This window comes from Chelmon rostratus, chromosome 18, assembly GCF_017976325.1.
Source record: "Chelmon rostratus isolate fCheRos1 chromosome 18, fCheRos1.pri, whole genome shotgun sequence".
NCBI classification, from domain to species: Eukaryota; Metazoa; Chordata; class Actinopteri; order Chaetodontiformes; family Chaetodontidae; genus Chelmon; species Chelmon rostratus.
This window is the reverse complement of record NC_055675.1, coordinates 9,999,984-10,021,757: the sequence shown is the minus strand read 5'-3', so window position 1 is coordinate 10,021,757 and position 21,774 is coordinate 9,999,984. Positions and strand designations below refer to the sequence as shown.

General features: G+C 43.3%; 1 protein-coding gene across 2 annotated transcripts; it reads left to right on the top strand.

Moving 5' to 3' along the window:
- The first annotated feature begins 349 nt into the window (after positions 1 to 349).
- flvcr2b (FLVCR heme transporter 2b) lies at positions 350 to 18,170 on the top strand. 2 transcript variants are annotated; one of them, XM_041958422.1, is made up of 11 exons: positions 350 to 1,348; positions 4,597 to 4,738; positions 8,035 to 8,175; positions 9,099 to 9,166; positions 9,496 to 9,599; positions 10,577 to 10,687; positions 12,398 to 12,503; positions 13,236 to 13,347; positions 14,749 to 14,801; positions 16,165 to 16,318; positions 17,567 to 18,170. In XM_041958422.1, the coding sequence occupies exons 1-10, from the start codon at positions 761 to 763 to the stop codon at positions 16,243 to 16,245; spliced, it is 1,506 nt and encodes a 501-aa protein (XP_041814356.1). In that variant the 5' UTR covers positions 350 to 760; the 3' UTR covers positions 16,246 to 16,318; positions 17,567 to 18,170. The 2 variants fall into 2 exon arrangements, with proteins under 2 accessions (XP_041814356.1, XP_041814355.1); XM_041958421.1 differs by lacking the exon at positions 350 to 1,348 and adding an exon at positions 3,566 to 4,210.
- Positions 18,171 to 21,774: the final 3,604 nt, after the last annotated feature.

Genomic DNA, 21,774 nt, shown 5'->3' with positions numbered 1-21,774 from the left:
CTTGAACACAACTGAGACTTTCATGCCATTCGCTCTTCTTGTAAACTTTTATTTATTATAAGGCTAGGACAAAATAAATTATCTGTTATATATTTATATGAGGTTTTTAAACTAAGAAGTAAAGTTGTAGTAAAGTATTTACAATGAAAATATTCTACATATCCCACATCAGACTTATCAGATAAGAAATCGCGGATTTTATGAATGCATCAAACTGTCGCCTGGGGATATTTCAGCGGTTCAGGGTGTTCACAGGACACAAAGAGCAGCGCATGAAACTCCGCCCTGTGTCCTGTGCTGACCGACTTGTTTCTCGATCCCGATGCGGGTTTTAGGTCCGGGTAGAGGGTCATAGCAGGCGCACCCACACGTGTTCACGCTCGGGAAGCTCGAGCTGAGAGAAAGGATCATACTCATTCATGAAATTATCTGTAACTTAGTGAAGTCGAACAAGCTTTGAGCGTCAGTTCGGCTGCTGAACCTGGGAAGGAAATGAGTTCATGGACCCGAGAGTTGTAGAGCCGCCACCGCTGCTTCTTAACTAATGAGACTGAAACATGTGTTGAGACTGAACTTCTCCTTTTGGCTGAAAACATGATGTTATAGGCCTGTCTGTCGTGACCGTGACGCGCTGGGTGTTTATCGTTCACCCATGAAACAGGACGAATTTCAGCCACTTCCAGTTTAGTTTGCAATAGTTAAACCCACCGTAGAGCGAACACTTTGAACTCCATGAGTATACTGAAGAGACTAGTTAAATATGAACGAGAAACAAGCGCTAGGAGACACTAAACTGAACGAGGATCAGACCAAGGCGGATTTGGAGAACCATGTGAAGCTGGAGGCGGCTGACGTGGCGCAGAGCGCCGACGATCAGGGTCAGCTGGACGGTCAGGGAGCGCTGCGACCCACCCGTCTGTACAAGCGGCGCTGGATGATCGTCCTCCTGTTCAGCTCGTATTCACTGTGCAACTCGTACCAATGGATACAGTACGGCATCATCAGCAACATTTTCATGAAGTTCTACAAAGTGGACGCCTTCACCATTGACTGGATGTCCATGATCTACATGCTGACATACATCCCCTTCATCTTCCCGGTGACCTGGCTGCTGGACAAGAAGGGGCTCCGGGTCATCGCGCTGGTGGCCACCGCGCTAAACTGTGCCGGGACGTGGATCAAGGTGGCCAGCGCCAAGCCCGACCTGTTCGCCGTCACCTTCCTGGGACAGTTCTCCTGCTCGTGCGCGCAGGTGTTCATCCTCGGGATGCCGTCGAGGATCGCGTCGGTGTGGTTCGGTTCAGAGGAAGTGTCCACCGCCTGCTCCATCGGAGTCTTCGGGAACCAGGTAGGCTGTGACACACAGATTGTCCTCTAGTCAGTAATTGGGTCACGGCGGCTCTTCACCTACTGGGTTACTTATTTAAACTATAATAAATAGTTTAACAGAAAGAAAACAATCTGGACATCCTCACATCTCTTTGGCGCGTGTGCGTAATTACGCACATTCAGGCGACCACAGTGCACCTCCCGCGCTTTGAAGCCACAGCACTGCCTGCTGAGGCTGTGACAGAATGAATGGCAGCAAATATAGAATGAATCGGCTTGCAGGAAGAGACATACATTTACAACTCTAAAAACAACCACAGCGGAGGTGTTATAGCTCACTGTAACAGACCAATTATAACAGTTTGAGACTTTGCCAGCTCAAAGCTTCTTATTGTTAATCAGTACGAAACACATGAATGAATCTCTGAGTTCCTAAAAGACTGTCCAACAACTAAACAATAGCCAGTGGCTGCACTTGGAAGCATACTGTGTTCTCACTGCAGTTTATTCAAAACTTTCTTGGTTAGTCGAGAGAACTACAGAAGCTTCAGGTGTTGAAGGAAAAGTAGTTTAGGCCTGTGGCAGCTGCAGCTCCTCAAAAAAACAAATCAAAGCTGGACACATACAGAGAGTCATTGCTTTGAATGTGATAGACCATTTACTACATGTTAAACATGCAGTGCTGCAGGACATAACCCATGAAACTGTTTTCTGGCTCTCTGGCTGTGACTAGTGATGGTCACATGTCCACACTAATGATGTCATGGTACCACTATTTTAAATACCTATACATTACTAGTATAAAGAAATAATACTTGATACCTCTTTCGATATAATAATAATAATGGACGCTCAATGTCACCTTATATCATGAAAACAAACTCAGATATCACAGCAAGAAGAAAAAAGTTCTAGTTGCACAAAATAGGATTATAATAAATAAAACAATGTTAATGTGCTGCTATCGCATCCTATTTATCTAAATTAAGAGCAGCAGCGCACTTTAAAGTCCAACAAGCAGCCAAACAAGCAGACAGGAGTGCACAGATCAGCATCGGGCCACTGTGTTAACATAATCAGATTTAACACTTGAATATTCTGAACAAACAACGCTTGAGTCAACTTACAGTGCATCAACTCCAAGTAAATGTCACTGAAAAGTCATCACTTAGTGCTGGAAAATTAGCTGTGCATAACCCAGAGCACGAGCTGGGTTTTTGGATGCATTTTCAGTAAGTAAAGACAAACATTTCTCAGCTGTCAGATGGACTTTTAATGAGGAGGTTGACAGATCTTCTGGTTTCAACTTGCAGTCTTTGTGTATTTGATGCTTTGGCCTTCAGACCTTCCATCGCACTATTCCTGCTCACAGCAGGAGCCAGTTCCGGTATCAGTGTTTATTTTCCTCACGTCAGCGGCCCTTTTCCGTCTTTTGATAATTGACTGTGCTGGATATCCTGCGACTGTGCAATTTGGGCCTCAATTTGATTGTAATCGTTTATTTTATTGCATCCAAATTGCCGTTTTATCAGCGTGTTTCATCATATCACATTTTATTGCAATGCAAGTCATATCTGTAACACTCCACATCACAGACTTTACTGCCACATCGGCGTCTTCTTATTTCCTCTGAACATCAAAGGTTTGAACAGCAGCTGATGTCGAGCACGGTCAGCACAAAAAGTCAACAACAGCAGAAGTTAGCAGAAAAAAATCTGTGACAAAAGCTAAATTTTAAACCTAAGTTTTAGAATCAATTGAAGTATTCTAGGTGTTATCTTTAACAGTACAGGTATCTGTAGGTGATCAATAACAAAGACTTGGAAATATTAACCTGTTGTAGCAACCCCAAAATCCACATCCACAATCAAATGAGTTAGCCTTCACAAGAGGCTTAATTAAAGATCAACAGACAAATATGTCTGTTATTTGCTTTCTGGGATTTCTCACTGCTATTCGTACGGTTAAGTAAAGAAGTAATGCAAGGTCTGAGCTGGTAGGAGTGGTTTGCATGGAATTGGAGGATTTCCTATATTAGCATCACATGACAGGTCTGAAGATATGTGCAATGAGTTGTGAATGGACTCCAGTAGCTCCAGCTGTGCTCGCTCTCTCGCTTCTCCGAGAAAAGCACCTCTCTCCGCTCAGGACTGCAGAGCTGATCAGGACACAGGCTCTGAAAATTTGAAGACCTCTCACCTCTCACGTTCCAGGGGCCCGCTGTGGGACGGTTAAAATGCCGCGAAACAATACCTTGAAAGGCAACCATGAAAATTCTGAACTCGGTGGTGAGGAGTGGGCCAAGGCTGCAAAGAATCGCGCTCCGGGCCTCGCTGCGCTTCAGTGGAGTCCAGGACCTTTGGGCAGAGCCATCTCTATTGGTTCACGGTTAGACGCCGAGGCTTTGCGCGGGGACCAGGCAGAGCTGGTCCCCAAGGCTGAGACCAGACTTTACCACCGCCGCTGGCTCATGCTGTTTCTCTTCAGCGCCGTCTCAGCCAGCAATTCCTTCATGTGGCTTCAGTACGGCATTATCAGCAACATATTCATGCGCTTCTACAACATTGACTCTCTGGCCATCGACTGGTTGTCCATGATCTACCTGCTCACTTACATCCCACTTATCCTGCCCGTCCTGTGGCTCCTGGACAACAGGGGAATCCGGGACGTTGTCCTCGTCGGGTCAGCCTTTAACTGCATTGGTGCTTGGATAAAAATTGGTAGTGCCAGTCCCAATATGTTCCCAGTCACCTTTTTTGGCCAGTTTGTGTGCTCAGTAGCCACTGTGTTTGTCCTGGGCATCCCTTCTTACCTTGCCTCAGTGTGGTTCGGAGATAAAGAGGTTTCCACGGCTTGTTCCATAGGAGTTCTGGGGAACCAGGTTTGTCTGAATGTCTAATTGATCACTGCTGAATTTCTTGTCCTGCAGCAGGGTCCACACAGCCAGGCTGTCTGACAGCAGTCTGTAGATTACGCTGGGCTGTGCTGGATGCCAGAGGCACACAAGACTTCTAGTGTCCTGGTGCGAGAGTCCTGAGAAAGCTTGGCAACTGCTCGCTGAAAACCTCCTCGTCACACTTTGTCTGTTTAGCTGTTTAAATGGAAAAAAGTGTCTTCATATCATGTGCTGTAGATAACACTGCTCCTATCGGCTTATTCTATTTCTAAACCACCTTGATTTTATATTACTTGGAAAACAGTATCGTGGCGCTCAGTGTATTCACACCGAGCAGTTTTTTCCTTTAACTTGTGTTCACTGTCCCACAGCTGGGCATCGCCATCGGGTTCCTCGTGCCTCCTATCCTGGTGCCCAATGTGGACGACATGGACGAGCTGGCTCACCACATCAGTGTCATGTTCTACATCACGGCAGGGGTGGCTACTTTGCTCTTCATCCTTGTTGTCTTCGGTAAGATTTGTCATGCAGCGCTGATGATGTCCAATGAAGTTAGTCTGGGGATTATTCAGAGTAACCCGGATATTGTTTCTGGGGTAATGTGGTGGCGTTGTGCGGTTCTTTATGTAACATCTCGATGCTTTGTGCAGCTCAAAATAAATTTGAGAAAACCTCTGCATATAAAACTGAAACTTGCTGCATGGCTAGACACAATGAAGGCTAATATGTTTTCTGCAGCTTCGGCAGTTTTTGAATTTACATAAAATGTAGATTAACTGGATTTAAATGTGGATTTTACTGTACCTTGCAACCAATTTTTTTTTCTTTTGTAAATGGATGAAGAGGTGAAATGTTCAATGGTGCAGTCAAGTGAGTGAAATGGATGATTTCGAAGTGATTTCGAAGTCACCACCTCAGTCAGAAAAACTTCTTTCCTTCAGAAGCACACTCAGGCCAGTAGGATTTCCTTATTCAGGCGACGGTGGTTTTAATTTACAGCAGACTTGCTCTCTGACAAGAAGCACCATTCAGTGGAGAAGAAAAGTGCTGAACTGCAGGTTCGCACCAACACAAAAACTTCCCTGGGAGGGAGATTGACAAAAAGATACGATTGTGGGACAAGTAAGGTCACGGGAATGGACACAAAAGTTCTTCAGCATAAGCATATGTTAGCGCAAGATACATTAGGAATAGAGGAGCTATGATCACAGACGGACTGAACATTGTCGTGTAGAGGGTAGTGGCGTTACCTCACATGACAAACAGGATATGAGTTGTAAGAAAAAATGCTTAGTTGCTGCTTTGTATCTGCTGCCCACACATTTCGACCGTTGCTGTCTTTTTCCGACTCTTCCCTTGCACATGATCTGAAAGCTGACATCATCAATAGCACATTTAGCACTCCCTCCCATGTAGCAATCACTTCATTTTTCTATTTTTATTGTGGAGAAACTAGAAAAATATGCTGCGTCCTTTCTCAGCAGTTAGTCAGAATACAATAGCAAGCAATGTTGTAAGTGTGGTACCTCTATGGAGAGCACTGGGCTGGGTAGCTGTCAGAGAGGACCAACAAGCTGGATGAAAAAGCTCTTGTCCTGCAGGCCAGGGGGAGGGCGGGGGCGCTCGTCAGCGCTCCGCATTCAGAAACACAAAAGGATGCTTGTGAAGGCATTCCATAGTAGCAGCAAGTACAACATTCAGACCAGCTGAACGGTCAGCGTTTCTCCGTACACTCCTGTTGTCAATAAAGCACCTTCAAATGCAGACTTCAGCTCTTTCTCTGCTCGCTTGACTCGTTTTTTTTTTTACGACATTTGGTTTTTTGACATTTCTTGCATAGAGTTAGATGAGAAGTTTGATACCATAGGTATGAAGCTGCTGCCAGGAGATAGTTAGCGTAGCTTAGCATTAAGACTGGAAACAAGGGGTAACAGCTAGCCTTGCCCTGTCCAATGGTTACAGAACGCACCTCCAAGCTCACTAATTGTTATAATGTGTTGTAATAAAATGTAAAAAAAAATGTTTTACGCAGGAATCATGTGATAGATATAAACAAACCAGATATAATGTGTTAATTGATTTCCCCCCATTTCCAGTCTTTATGGTAAGCTAAGCTAACTATTCACAGGCTGTAGCTACATTTTTATGTTACAGACATGAGAGAGGTATTTATGGTATCTTCTCATCTAACTTTAGCTAGAAAACGAATAATAATTACACTTTCAAAGTGTCAAACCATTCAAAGCTCATCCCCATGTGCATGAGTATGAGCTGTAGCCTTAATCAAAGAGGGGTTTTCCCCCTCAGACCATTTCATTTGAATCATTTTAGGTGCATGGAAAAATAAAACTAAACAGTATTTCACAAGAAAAAATGAAAAGATTGGAGAAATGAAGTTGATTGTATTGTAGCAGAACTTTTCTCACGTCCTACCCCAGGAATCATCTCGTGACCCTTAAAATTTATCCGATGTCTTTATGTGCTAGTGATAAAGCATAAAGACTGTGAATTCGCCCACGTCATGTCACTCAAAGCTTTTGCAGCCTTAAGGTTTGACGAGGGCTCGGATTGTGTACAGGGCGTACAGGCTCCCGTCCGCTTTCGGTCACGTGATGAATGGTGCTGGGAAAAGGGATGTGACTTAAGCTGCTCCCGGTTACTCGAGCAAGAAAACTCGCACCAGCTGGCCGCAGTAGTTTCATGATATGACACATATACTCACACACAGAGCACACCCTCACACATACATGCAAGATGCCATGTGTGAGGGTTGTCCTGCTGGCAGGGCCATCTGTAGCCCTGCAACAGGCCTGTGAGTCAGCAGGGCAGACAAAGTCCCAGGATTTGCATAAAGTGTGTGTGCAAAGCGATGAGGGAAGAAGTTTGGCTGCTGCTTTCCTCTAAACAAATTGTCAGCCAGTTAACCACAACCAAGTTAACCACAGAGAGAGTCTGCATGAAGACCCAGCGTGAGTGAATCTGACTGACTGAGTGAGGGGAATCCCTGGGGGTGTTAAGGGAAAATTAGCGCTCACGAATCGTTTTGCAAGTTACCTGTATGAGCACTCCAGAGACTGATCTGAATGCGGCTTTGTGTTTCTTTTACACAACAATGAATGCAGCTGAGAGATTTCTTCATGCGCCGTTGGAGCAGCCGTCTCAGGCTCGTTTCGCGGGATTAGCGAGAACTGGTTACTGAACACAAACCCTCAGGTCAGCTTTGCTTGGGGGGAGCGAAGGCGGGCTCCGCTCCAAGAACCACAAAGACAGACATCTGTGTTTCCCCCACGAGGCCCGAGGGCACGTGCTCTCACCCAGGAATGAGACCAGCTGAAGCAGGTCACATCACAGTTACCACCGAGAGGATGACCGGCCGTCCTCTTGGCCAGGGTCTGGCCGTCTGTCCTCCAGAACAGAGAATCTAAGGACATCTTGCACCGTGTGTGGACCCGTCCGACTGTGTGGCCGTGTCCCGTTCCATACCAAATTTTTGCAGATGTTCAGAATAGTACTTGATGCTCTTCTCAGACATGCATGCAGTGGACATTTAGAAAGTGCGCCGCCCTGTTTGCTTGTGGAAAGAGGAGAAACATATTGTCCAATAGGCAGCTTCTGTTGTTTTAGCCCCTTAAACAGACCCAATATTCTCTTTAAATTTCCCCTTTAGTAAAAGGAACAAAGAAAGAATAAACATGAAAGTAGTTTTGTTTGTGTTTGTTCCAAATTGAAACTTTATTAACCTCCTTGTGAGAAAGTAAACATTGTTGCTGTTTCTGTTTACAGTGTTTAACTGATTCCCCGTATGTTAGTCTTCCAGGAGCGTCCTGAACTTCCTCCGACCCAGGCCCAGGCCACGGCTCGTAGCATCCCGCCAGAGCAGTACTCCTACACCGCCTCCATCCTCAGGCTGCTCCGCAACAGGCCCTTCATCCTCCTCATCGTCACTTACGGTTCGTCATCACTCCTCTCCAGAGGCAGTGCTTTAAAAATCAGAATATTTATATTCCCCAGCACATCATCGGCCTGTGATCCTCCTGGATCATAACTGTTATCTTATCAGGAAAAAGCACTCAGAAATTAAATGATTGAAGATGAACTTTAAGAGTTTATCTTATCATTGAATACACACAAGTCATCAGTTATTCAAGAGCTCATAAAGAGGTGAGTCAGTTTGTCCTGGGGAGGTTCAAAGTTTGTTTATGCTCTGACAATGTTTAACAAGTCATTGCTTAGAGAGCGAAGAACTCTGCGACATCAAATATGTTTCCTTAGCTTCTCTTGAGTTTTTCAATGGAGGCAACTATGTCAAACAGCTGTGAGCGGTTTTAGGAAACGCGTTCACCTTGCGTGACCTCACCGAGTCATATCAGGTGGCACAATTCATGTAACTATTATTAGCGTGTGTCCTTCTGTCCTTCTGTCTTCTCGCGTTTGACAACTTTGCAGAGTTCACTTGGTTTCAGGTTCAAATTTTGCAGCCTCGTTAGATTAGTCCTCTTAACAATTGTCCAAAAATGTCAAAATCAGTCGTGTGAGTGTGCTTTTTATGCAGATGTGTGCTCTTTTCGTTTATATCTGAGCTACGACTTTACCTGAAATCTTTGTCCAAGAAAAAGCACTCACTGCAGACCTTTTGTCCTTTTATAGAAATCCTTGGTTTGGACAGCTCTCTGTTTAGGAAACCAGCCCGATTAGGTTCATCTGACACGCTGAAAACCAAAACCCTTCGACGGCTCACATTGCAATATTTCATGTTTTGCTAAAGGAAGTTTGCTCAGCGCTTCCTTGACATTGTGAAAAGTTTCCTGGAAGATATTTTTGTCCACTGGCTTGCGGTGTGCAGACTTTATTTGATGATATTCTGTACTCACAGGTTTGAACGTGGGCTGCTTCTACGCCGTTGGCACCTTGCTGAACCGCATGATCATCGAGCATTACCCTGTAAGTTCTGCCTAAGTTCTTGTTACGCTTCCCGTAGCTTGACATGACAGGACTTAACATATCGATAAACTGCGCTGTGGTAATAGATTTAACACGAGTACATTTTCATTCATTGATTCGTTTTTTTGTAACATGATTTCATGTGCAAGTAGACTGAAAGTGTGCAGGGACGGCATGCTTTTCTGCTGCTGAAGTCTAAGGCTCAATGTGTGACACCTCATTATTGTAGAAACTCACTCGAATCGCTCGCTTGAAATGATGTCCTGCCTTTTGTGCTAAGCAAGGCCAAATGGTCACCAAGCTAAGTCCTGTCTCACTTGACCCCTCAGGGAGAAGAGGTGAATGCCGGGAGGATCGGCCTCACCATTGTCATTGCGGGGATGGTCGGCTCCCTGATCTGTGGCATCTGGCTGGACAAAACTAAAACCTACAAGTAAGCGCGAAAGCCGCACGTAGACGGAATCACGTGACCGATTGGTGGACGAGACCCCGCTCTTTGTTTCATCTGCGTTTCTGTTTATTGTCACTCTGCCTCTCATCTGGCTGCAGATCTTGTTTAGTGCGTCCGTGTCGGCTGTTGGGGGGTCTGTGTCTGTTTATCCAGGTGCAGCATGCTGCTCTAACAGTGAGCTCCTGCTTCAGGGGTCCTCGGGCTGTGTAGTGACAGCAGCGTCCACCCTGTGAGGGGCTTCACTCCACTCAACCCCCCTCGCCGTTTTATTGTTTTGCAAATGGGGGGAATGCGGGTGTGTTTGTGGCAGTCCCACCTGGCTTTGTTGTCGTCGTTGTTGAATCCACACATTTTAATTACTCTCATACGCATTTTAATTCCACTCTGATTGCTCATTCTCCAATGCTTTGACGTTCAACTGTTATTTTTAAAATTTCAATATTATCACAAATCTTATTCTAGGCTTTTTAAAAAGACGTGTTAGATTTAAATCGATGGGATATATTTTCCTTTCAAATGTGTTACTATACTGCAGATTTATTTATTTATATTTCTTTAAATTGGCAAAGTGCTGCCACTTATTGAAAATGTCAGACTGCGGTTTCCGTTGTCTTGAAATTCTGCTATTATGGATTCTCTCCAAACAATAATCTTTCAGCAAGTATCAGTAATTATGTGAAGTTTTAAAGGCGCCCTGTCGACTTTTCATGTAAACAAACGAGAGTTTTGTTTAGTTTGAGTGTTACTCATGGAAACGCTTTGTGTGTTTCCTTGACATCTAACAAACATGTTGAATGTATTTCCTTCCTCATAAAACATCTGCGAAGGCCGTTGCTTTGTTTCTTTTTAATTAGAAACCTGCACTGTTTACAGCCATGTTTACTAGCTAGCAGTCGCGTTCAATAATCATGATGCTAATGGTTTCGTGTTCAGTGCTTTGTTTTTCTGTCCTCCTCCAGGCAGACCACCCTGGCGGTCTACTTCATGTCTCTGGTGGGGATGATAGTCTATGCTGCTACACTCAGTCTGGGACACCTCTGGGTGGTCTTCATCACCGCTGGAGCTCTTGGGTAGACTTTCATCCATTCATTCTTTTTTGGGGGGCGGTACAGAAGTAATATGAGCTAAGGATTTATTTATTTTCAGTCCTTTTTCATTCATTCATACAAAACTCTGTTTATATTTAAGAGATCAAAACAAAAAGAAAGAAAAGGAAAGACCACAACTAAGAGATACACTGACAAACAAATAGCACTGCTACAGTTAGCTGCAAGCAATTTAAAACTTTCCAAATAGGGAACATAAATTTAGATAATTAAAACACAATTAAAACAATAAATACAGTCATGTAAAACAATTACAAGTAAAATAATTCAATAACTTTGCTCAAATTACACGTAATTGGTTCAGTGATGGGACAGAAATGGAAAGATATGTGTATAGAAATGTATTTCCTGCTGTTGTGAGTTCAGAAATTTCACATTTTAAGCGTTAACTATTTGCACATTTCTTATACAGTGGCTGCGTCTCCTCCATTGAATTCTGTTATGGTAATTTCTCCAAGTGTAAGGCTTCTGTTGACATTTGCAACAATAATTTACTGCTGTGCTTATTCAGCTCTCATCAGTGCCTTGATAAGCATTCACTCATAAACCCTACACACTGCAGGACCTGAGGTAAAGACTTGCCTTTGTACACACTGACCCACACATACATCCTGATTACTGGAAAGGAAAAACATATGAATCGAGGTCACATGCCGACCAGCTGAATGTAGGTAAAAATGGGGGGTACACATATTAGGTTTCTCTCTTCCTTTGGAACCAGATCTTTTACCAGATCCAGCACTAATTTTAAATCCAGTTTGAACCTTAATGCGGCCGTTGTGGAGGTATTACACCTCTTCTGTGGCACAGATTGGTCTTCCAGATTGTGCTCCCCTGTTCTGTGAAGGCACACCTACATGGTATACCATACACACACGCATGCATGCCAGACAGGGTACATCTTTCATGTGACTCAGGCTGAACTGTCAAAAAAACTCACAGAAAGCTTCATTTGTCAGTGGGGACTAAATGAGCTTCACGTTCATGCTGGAATTCCTGGTATTCAGCTGATAATGTTAGTCTGTATCTGTCTTTGCCCCAAGTGTTTCCCCCCATTGTAGTTTTTAAAAATCCCCCTTTTTAATATCAATATCTATTTCTCCATGTATCATTAGCTAATCCCTAAACTCTTGATGCACATTATGGATCACATGTAAAGAGAAAGCAACAACACAGAAGCATTGTGCGTTCTGTATTCTTGTAATGGCAGCACGTTTATAGGCAGCAGAGGCACGCATAAATGAAAGAAACGCATCTGGAATGTAAGAGTTGAGTTTCACTTGTTGTCACTTCTGTGACTTGGTGCTATTGAGAGAGAATATCATCTGATGTCACTGTTCTAATTGAAAAGCTGTTGTGCCCCTATAATATCACCACAGTCATTAAGCCATAAAAGGGCAACAGTTTTAAAGCCCTGAGAGGATATTCCCATTTAGTGGGTTCAAAGTTTCCGTTCACTTGCAACGTATTATGAAGAGGGAGGGGAAAAACACATCGCTGCACGGAGCCTGTGCAGGAGGTGTGTTCTCAATCCCACGCTTGCAAAAATCCAGGCTGTATTATTCAAATGTAGATCAAATTAGTACCAGAAAGTTTGTGGCTTAGCAGGAAAAAAGAGCTGCAATTAAATCAACTTGTCACATATATAATTAACTATGTTTAATGTGTGTCCAGGTTCTTCATGACAGGCTACCTGCCGCTGGGTTTCGAGTTTGCGGTCGAACTGACGTACCCAGAGTCAGAGGGAACTTCGTCAGGACTCCTCAACTGTTCAGCACAGGTATAGCTCAGTGACCTGTAGGGTCACTCTCAACATACTGTGACAGGGCAGAAACACCCAGCGTATCAACAGGGAGATAACGCAACAACAAATGTTTTTCTTTTTATTGGTCGTACTGAGAAAAGTGAGTCATTCACTGCCTTTTACTCATTGCTAATACAGGCTTCCAAGAAGACCTGCGCACATATGTATTAAAACAGCACATAGCTCGAACAATAATACAGTTACTAGAAACAGTATGCACAATCTGTCCAGTCAGATGTGCTAAACTCCTGATTTGACTTCACCCGCTTTAGTTTGTTCCTTGTAGACCCGGGGCCTGTGGCACCATTTTTACAATATGCAAGCTGCAATTTACAGCATGAGCCAGTAAGACACACAGATTTTTGCATTTCCAAGCAACAATGCGACGCTGCTACTGTTTACAATCTTTGTGGAAGCAGCGGTTAGAGAAGAGCTTTGTCATACAGGCCCCTGGATGGCAAATTGCAGGTGGTGGCACCACCACACTGCAGGAGTCCCCTGAATGCAGCATTTTAGGCTGCAGGAAACTGCAGGAGAAACTGACGCCACTCCTGATAGGCTTCTTACAGGCCTGAGATGAAAGTGAGAATAAGTACATTTGCTTTTTTTTTTTGTTGTTGTTGTTGTGGCTTTGAGGGTGCTTGTGGGTCTGTGTGTGCGTGGAAATGCCAACTTTATTCCTAACAACTGCGTGTTGTGCAAGCACAGGTGTTCGGCATTATATTCACCATCTGCCAGGGGAAGATCATCGACAGGTTCGGCACACTGGCAGGAAACATCTTCCTCTCTGTGTTTCTTCTCATTGGCACAATAATGACAGGTAAGACCTTTGTGACTGTGAAATGCTGCAAAGAGTCATAGCAAGCTACTGATTTTATATCACACACAGCAATGTATAAGAATCGTCTTTGTCCGTCACTCTGATTTCTGTTATGAGTTTACTAATGTTCCTGTGGGAAAATGTTGACTTCCAAGAATGCACTGTGGCTACTGCGTGACGTGAACGACTGCGTCAGGGTCGATCGTTATGATGCAGATATTTCCAACACAACTTGCTTAACGAAGAATCTTGTCGCCTCCTTACAGAAAAGCTATTTGCTCCCGGCTCGGGGGTTAAGAGTTCTTGGAAGTTCTTTCATTTTCTTAAGAGGGTGAAATACAGTAAAAACAGAACACTGTGCTGTTTAACTGAAGACAGCGTGTAACCGCAGGCACATCTTTGTTCCGTCCTCCTCGCTCAGAAGTGAGTGTTTTTCATTAAGTGCTAAGTTTCTAGAAAAACAAGTCAGAGGGTGGAGCGGTAAACATTTTGTTGTCCATTGACTGAGTAATGGAAAGTTTTGCAACACTCAGAATTTAATCAGCACACCGTCAGAAATGCTGCACCTGCATTCTGACATGCGGCAGCAGTTTGTTTTCAGGTGTTAAAGGTCAGACTTCGACGCTCAGTCGATGCAACGATGCCACTTATGTCCATTTGCATGGTCCATTGAGGGCAATATGAGCAATGAATAACTTTTTAAGAGTGTTTTAGCCACTGAAGCGCTAAACTCTATGCACACTAGAAAAACACTGCAAGACTATTAAAAGTAAGACTTTTCTGCTCATAAAGGTCAGACTGACTCACTGTCTTCTCCAACTTACTCAGCATTTAGACATATGAGTGGACTTCTTGTTGTGGGCATCACGCCAGCTTGCAAACTGAGCTCTCACTCCTTTTATTGTGAGTGTTTTGTGAAGCTGCCGTCAAAATGCACGTACAGCATCAGGTCTCTGTAATATATTCTGTGGGAAAGGTCATAGCTTTTTGCGAAACGTTGGAGGGAATCGAGGTTAATGATTAAGTTGCCGTCAGAACTTCGCAGTGCAGAGTTTAAGGGTCAGTTCGGATGCACGACTGCAGTTAGACTTACTGTATTTTCCCGCATTTGTTGCAACACAGTCTTGTGAAATACTCAGTGTACTATATGTTATTAGAGCCATGGTCAGGGTTGTTATGTGTCTGCACAGAAGAGCCATCTGCTGGATGGTCACCTTTATTACATCATGTCATTCAGCTGCGCCTTTATTTGTAAAATGAATTTGCGTATGCCTTTCAGATGTATGTACAGCAGTAGGGTGGACCTAAAGTAAATTTCTTTCTTTTGTTGCCTTGAAAAACAAGTTATGTGTCATCATTGCCTGCAGGCTTTACCAGTTCTGTGTCTTCATGTCCCTGCAGGCTTAATAAGGTCCGATCTGAAGAGACAGACTGCAAACCGGTTGGCTAAAGAGGTAAGTGTTAAAGCTTCAGAAAACAAGGTTATGCTTTGTTAGGGGTGCATTGTAGTGGTGCTGGTATAATGTGGAACGGGCCTTTTCCACAGAGGATATGTTGACATGTCACAGCAGGAGAAGCACTATTTACTTGGAATTAAGTAAATTAATGACAGCTGAACTCCATAAAGCTGCTTCAGTTTCAGGGTCCTGGCGTTCTTTCACCGCCAGCTTACTCAGACATTTGAACAGAACGGAGCCATTGTTAATGAAATTAGCAGCACATGTGCTTTTCCTGCTATGACAAGTCAAAATGTCTGTTGTGAGAAACGCCCATGTGTTATTTGTTTGCATGGAAGTGTGCATGGAAGTTTGCATGGAAGGCATGCAGTCAAAGACATGTGTGTCCTGTGCTGCTCCAGAAATAACTTTGTCCCCGCTCTCTTTTGTGTCTATTTCTGCTGTTGTCTCGAGTCGCCCTGCATGTCTGTACTAATTTTCCATAATGTATTGTTGAATTTGACCTGATACTGCTTCACTGTCTCAGCTGCGTGTTGTGCTTTTCATCTTAGATGTTGTGAACAGAGCATGCATCTGCTTGCATGTTAATAAATTTATTAATACAAATATCTTAAGAGCTTGTTGAATTTGTGCAGATAGTACCAACAGTTGATGCTTTACCACCGTGATTTTCCTCCTGTTCTTAACCCACACTCTCTTATTTTCTGTCATAACACATTTCTTCCATTTAACCACTGTGTCCCTTGCCAACCTTTGGTAGCAGGTTGCTTTTCATGGGTTGTGTGAAGCAGAACAATGAGTGGAAAAAGACCACAAAGGCGCAAAGAGGCAAATTAGCAAAATGAGGAGAATGTTTTAGTGTGAGCTACCGAAGGAATGCTGTCAGGACCACAGACAAAATCTCCTTTGCTGATGCCTGGGTGGGTCTCCAAGCTCTGTGGTGAAGTTGCTGATGGGTGCTGACAGGTAATCAGCAGTCAGACGCCGCACATGCACTGCTAACATGCAGTGAGGAGTCCAAAATTCACTTTCCAAATGCATGATTTAGAGGTCCAAATCTGGGTAAAGCATAACACTTGATTCTTGTGTAATTTTCAGAACCAAAGCGAATAAGCATATTTCCCTAATTGTTAAACTGTTTCTTTAAGCATAGTATCCTGGCTGGATTTTCTCTGAGCTTAAGAATAATTTAAGTGACTTTCATCACCTCTGACATGCAAACAAAAAAAGAGGGAATTAAGCAAGAATTCATAGGGCGGGTTAGAAAACTGCCTGTCAGAGCAGATCCTGCTGCAGCAACTTCATCCCAGACTGGAGGCTGAAATGCTGGATGAGAAGTGATCAGTAGCTGTTGTTTTAGGCGGAGGGGCGGATGTCGGGACAAGACTACGGAGCCACGGCGCTAATCTCCGAGCCGCAGACTCCTTCTTCTCAAGCCTGATCAATAAACCTTTCTGCTGCCACAAAAAAAAAAAATCTGCTCAAATCTTAGCTCAACATGCAGATGCACAAAGGTAGGAGCACAGAGCAATCAGCACACACTGTCGATCACCACCAACCCTCCACCTGTCACTGTTGAACCCCTTTCTCACTTCCTCACAATCACTCTCAATGATATTCACGCAATCATGAAAAACTGTGATTTCCACTACATCTGTTTCAATTCCAGCTGACTTGAACTCAGCTTCTGTACATAACTTAAGTCAGCTCAGGTAATAATTGATCCCCTCACAGAATGTGCACCTGATATGTATCTGACAAGTAACCACATAATGATGAAAAGAAACTGTGTGTGCCTGGATTACTTCTATCTGCCAGAGAATTGTTTATTGTATGGATAGCTGACTGACGCAGTGAATAATACATGAATTCCTTTGTAATGGTAAGACAGTTCACAGTGTTTACGGCTGTTACATGAAGAGTGAAAGCATCATCTTTGCATCACATGGTTAAACTGATCATTGTAGCTTTTGAAAGATGACTTTGTATCCTGTGGCTTATAGTTTGAGGAAACAACAGGATTTTCATACATATGTTACAAATAACCAGACAATGCTGCTGGACGCCATTTTTCACTAGAGGTGACATTCACCTGTTAAGTCATTTTACTACCTTACCACTTTTTTATTTCTAAATCCTGAAAATGTCCATAATGAAGCTCTAATGACATTGTGACAAGGTGTTTTCTACCTGCCACGCTGTAAGCTAATCTTTGGTTGTAAACCGGAAGCCGACCAGTTGTGCATGCTGGTCACTGTCACACTGTTGCTACTGACTGCCGTCACCTGTCCTCTTTCTCCTGTGACAAGTCCAAATGTCTGCTGTGAAAGAGGACTGTGGATATGGTTTGCCATTTTTCATCAAGAACTGAATGAATTTGAAGAAGTCAGCGAATATATGAATCAAATAAGCACACAGAAGCTGTCATAGTTACTCACTAAAGCTGAAGAAATGGCTTCAGTGTTCCAGTCAGTCAGTTTGGTCCTTTCTTCTGTCCTTTGCAAAGAGGGTGTCCTTCAAATTAAAAGTATTTTGCTAGTCAACCATTAACCCAAAGCAACAGAATGCAGACGTGTGCAGTAGGTACGTAAGACAGGACAGGATATACTGAACTGTGATGTCTAGCTGCACATTTATATGTGTTTGGTCACTGATAAATACTCTTTAGAATGAAGCTAGACCGATCAGCCCAAAATCCACTGAGACCAAACACAACACAGTCCACAAAACTGTCGAATTAACGTGCCTGTTTTGATCGATAGGAGCCGTCTGACTGCCCCAGTGAGAGCCTGGCTGCACCTTCCATCGTCAGAGAAGCCGTCTTTTAGACACACACTAACATAAGAGCCTCGAAAATGACCGCCATCTCCGTCCTGTTACTGTGTGACTGCACTGAACTGAGCTAGAACCACACAGGAAGTCTGGACGTCTGTAGAAGAGTTAGCTGTACAGTGTTGAATTAACTATTTATATACAAAGAGAGCTAAAATGCTGAGTTAAATCAGATATTTAATGCACACTTCTGAGCCTAAATCTTCATTGTTGAGAAATATTTTTTTATCTGTAAGTGTAAATTAAAAGCTCTCACTAAATCCGCAAGACAAATCTGTGAAATGTCAGTAATTCTAGCAGTCGGTATGTTAAAAGTGTACAGTTGATCATGTATTGTGTAAATGCCATTAATTAACACTAATGTTGTCATTGCATTCATCTAACCATGTAAATACACTATCCACATTTTTATGAGTGATTTTGATAGAAGATCTTGAACTGAAAACTATGAAATCATTTATACAGCAGCAGGTTAATGGTCTCTAATGCATGGCATTCCACAGTAAAACATACTTTCAAATCTAAAATTCTGATAACACATCATTCATGTTTACTTATTTAACATGAAATAAAGCTGTTGTTTTTAAAGTTCACGTTCTACCTTTGGTGTCATGCTTTGCATTACTGATACCTGATGGTGAAACTGCTCGACTGAAAGCTGCAAAACACCCAAGACAAAGTCGGGATAGAGACATCCTCCACTGAACGTGACACAGACGTCCGTCCCTCTGTTACCACGACTCTGATGCCGCTGATTACAATATCAGACGTGTTTTGAGATAAGCGCGTTGTCGTCTCTCAGCAGGTCAAATCCTTGCACAGGCTGCAGTTATCTCTCTCCACTAATCACAACATGACATGCTGATCACAAGATTAGGGTGCATGCAGGCGCTGTAGCAGCAGAATCACGGAAAATAACAACACAAAATAAAGGAAAGGAGCAACACTCTCTCAAGGCCAAGTGAGAAAAAGTCTAAAGTATGAAGAACCTTCATCAGTGTGTAAATGAAAAGTAGCAAAGTACATTTACTCAAGGATTATATTTAAGTACAATTTCACAGGGTACTTTTTATTCTACTACATTTATCTGTAGATTATACTGATAATCTAGGTATATATACAGAAGTTACATTCAAAAAATACATAATAACCCGAAAACAATTTTGAAGAAAAAAACAAACTTGACAGACCCCTTCTCAAGGGGTTTTGACGTTCTTAACAGCTCGTTTCCCCTGTAACTCTCTCAGATGATCTCATTTAAATAATTTTGTTTGGCTGAAAGAGCATCCTGTCTTTCACAAAAGCAAAGATTAGAGACAGTTTTCCAAAAAATCTCATGGCCCCACAGATTTATTGTGACCCTTTGGAGGGGCCAGACCGCTAAGTTTGAACCCCTGGAATAAAACTAGGGGGCAGCTCTCTGTGTTTTGTCCCTTATTTTTCTCCTCACTGAATTTGACAACAAATTGTAATATATGAATAAACACAGGATTGCGTGCACCTCTGTTGGCCACAGGGTGGTAGCATTGCTGCATGACTCTTCTGATGAACCAGAAGGCCCAGAAGGACTCAATAGAGGAGCACAGGAGAAAAAAAAACAAAATTAAATAGTTGATCGAGTTTGTGTTAGTGTCCTGTTAATTGTTTACACTGTGATTTAATCAACTTAAGGCTACAGAGTAGAATGAATAAAGCTGAGATCTGCTGATCTAACGTGTCGGTCTGAATAAATGACCACATTAAACATCTCGCTGGCATAAATAGAGATAAAGTTGCCTCCGAGCAGCTCTGTTATGAGATCATCCTGACTTCAGGCCAGTACGCAGAGAGCAGCTCCCATTTGACTGATTCCCTGATGATCTCATTGTTCTCTAATGACTGATCCTTGGCGTAGATTGGTTGTTAAAGTTTCTGTCATGGGTTTTTCCTGCTACTACAGGTTCATTAGCACGTAGATCCGTGGAAACGCTATCCAATAATGCAAAATCCAGCTGAGAGGATGGCATGAAAATATTGCTCTCTTCACTCTTATCGAACTCACTTCATTCTTACACATTAGTTTTACAACATCGTCAAATGCTGCTTTTATTATTTCAACACTTCAGCTCTGAGGAGCAGTTTGTGAAGAGGAGATTTCTGCTTGCTTTTATCGAGAGGGTACAAGGCTGACATCATGCCCCAGCAACACTGCCCCTCTTAGTCATTTGTTGTGTCAACACTATTTATACTGCGTGCCACACAGCAGAGTTTCCTTCTTTTTATGACCTTTATTAATGTGGAATATATGAACTGGAGACAGGAAGGTCACAAAAGTACGAGGACGAGCAGGGTGTGACCTCAGGCTTGCTGACGGTCTGCCCACCCACACGTAGAGATGGATGTTTGAATAAGGCCCCTTGTATACATATGACATTTCAGAGCTGCATGGAAGAACTTACTGTACGTGCAAAAAAAAAAAAGTTAGGTCACTTGGTTCTTTCTAAGAGCTTTTGCTTGTTTGCTCTTTGCTTCCTTCATTTTTCTGCTTTGAAACAAGTGTGTCTCTTCATGCAGATAAAGTCAGATCTGCGTGTGAAGGAGGTTGGAAAGAGGATTAAACCATTTTTTTCTTGCTTCCTAACGTTTGATTAAATACAGTTTCCCAGATGGCACGTAGAGAGGCAACAAGTCTTCATTTGCTCAATGCTGGGCTTGTTACTGCACAGACAAAAACACAAAGGGTCTCTTGCTCTTGTATGTGACACAGGTAGGAGTGTTTTTCCACAGTCTATGTAATTTCATATCATGATATTGATGCATATTGTGACATATTCACTTGAAATCCCACTTTTGATTTTAGGCTATATAAATTAACTCGGTTGGACTTTAAAGAAAGAGTTTCACTTGCTTGCCGACAGTTGGAGAGAAGGTCGATTCCGATCTGTGGTTTGTGCGTTCAGAACGTTCTAAACACAGAACACGATTAACTCAGCTAAGCACAAAGGCTGGAAAAGGAGAAACGGTCCAAAGGTGAAAAAAATCTACCAACCAACACCTCTAAAGCTCATTAATTAACACTAATTTGTGGTTTTGAAGGGAGTTGTGCAGTGTAACTCTTTCTTGGTGAACAATAGTTTATCCGTCTGTGGCGCTCTGTGCAGCGTCTCCGCTCTCTGGGAAGTCAAAACCACGAAGTGTCGTTTTGACACTTCTGTTTGTGTACACATTAAGCAATCGTCTTAAGCAGTGAGCTTTAGAGGCAGTGGTAGGCTCATTTTTGAGCTGTACTCAGAGCAAGGCTACACATTTTCCCCTCCGGTCCTTATGCTAAGCTAAGCTAATCGCCTCCTGGCTCAAGTTCAATAGTTAAAGCTCAGGCATGAGAGTGGTATCAATCCTCTAATTTAACTCTTGGCGAGAAATCAACAAGGAGTATTTCCCAAACTTTAAGACTATTCTTTTAATGGATAGCTGATTTTGTATTGTATCATTGGCCTCTCCTACACAGGGACGCTGCCTTGCAGGAATGGTAATGTGGCAGATTACAAGTAAAATCAGCATGACCACAGGCTGGGCCATGGTGTGCCTCGCTGCCATGGCGCGCAGCCCGTGAGCACAGACACTGAATGGTCCTCTGTGAGAATCCACGGCGTGATGATATTTCCCGCAATGCTGCTGCTGCTGCTGCACGATGGTCACGCACGTCATCGCCCTGAGGGTGGCTGATCCTATCTGCCCGCTGGCGCTCCACAGATATTATCAACTATCCACACCGTGATCCGTCCTGCGCCCACGAACCCGAAACCTCAAATACACAGCTAAAATTACGAACACTATATTTAGTTTGTCTCAAGGGGTGGGAGGAAAACTAGATTGTAGGCCTTCTCGCGACTGGTTAGAAGCGAGAAGTAAACCATCAATTTGCCAATAACACTGCTGGTTATTGCAGGCGTGCAGATAGCCATCAGACTCATGAGGCATGAACTGGAGGGAGACATGTGGAGGGAGGAGGCTGACGCGAACGCAGCATGACGCAGCACCTCCTGTTTGCGTTGACTGTTCAAACAGCAAAGAGACTGATGGTGCTGGCCACGTACAGCACACAGTAGTAAAAGAGGGAGCCGTGCACGCCCGAGCACGGACAGAAGGGCGGGAGACG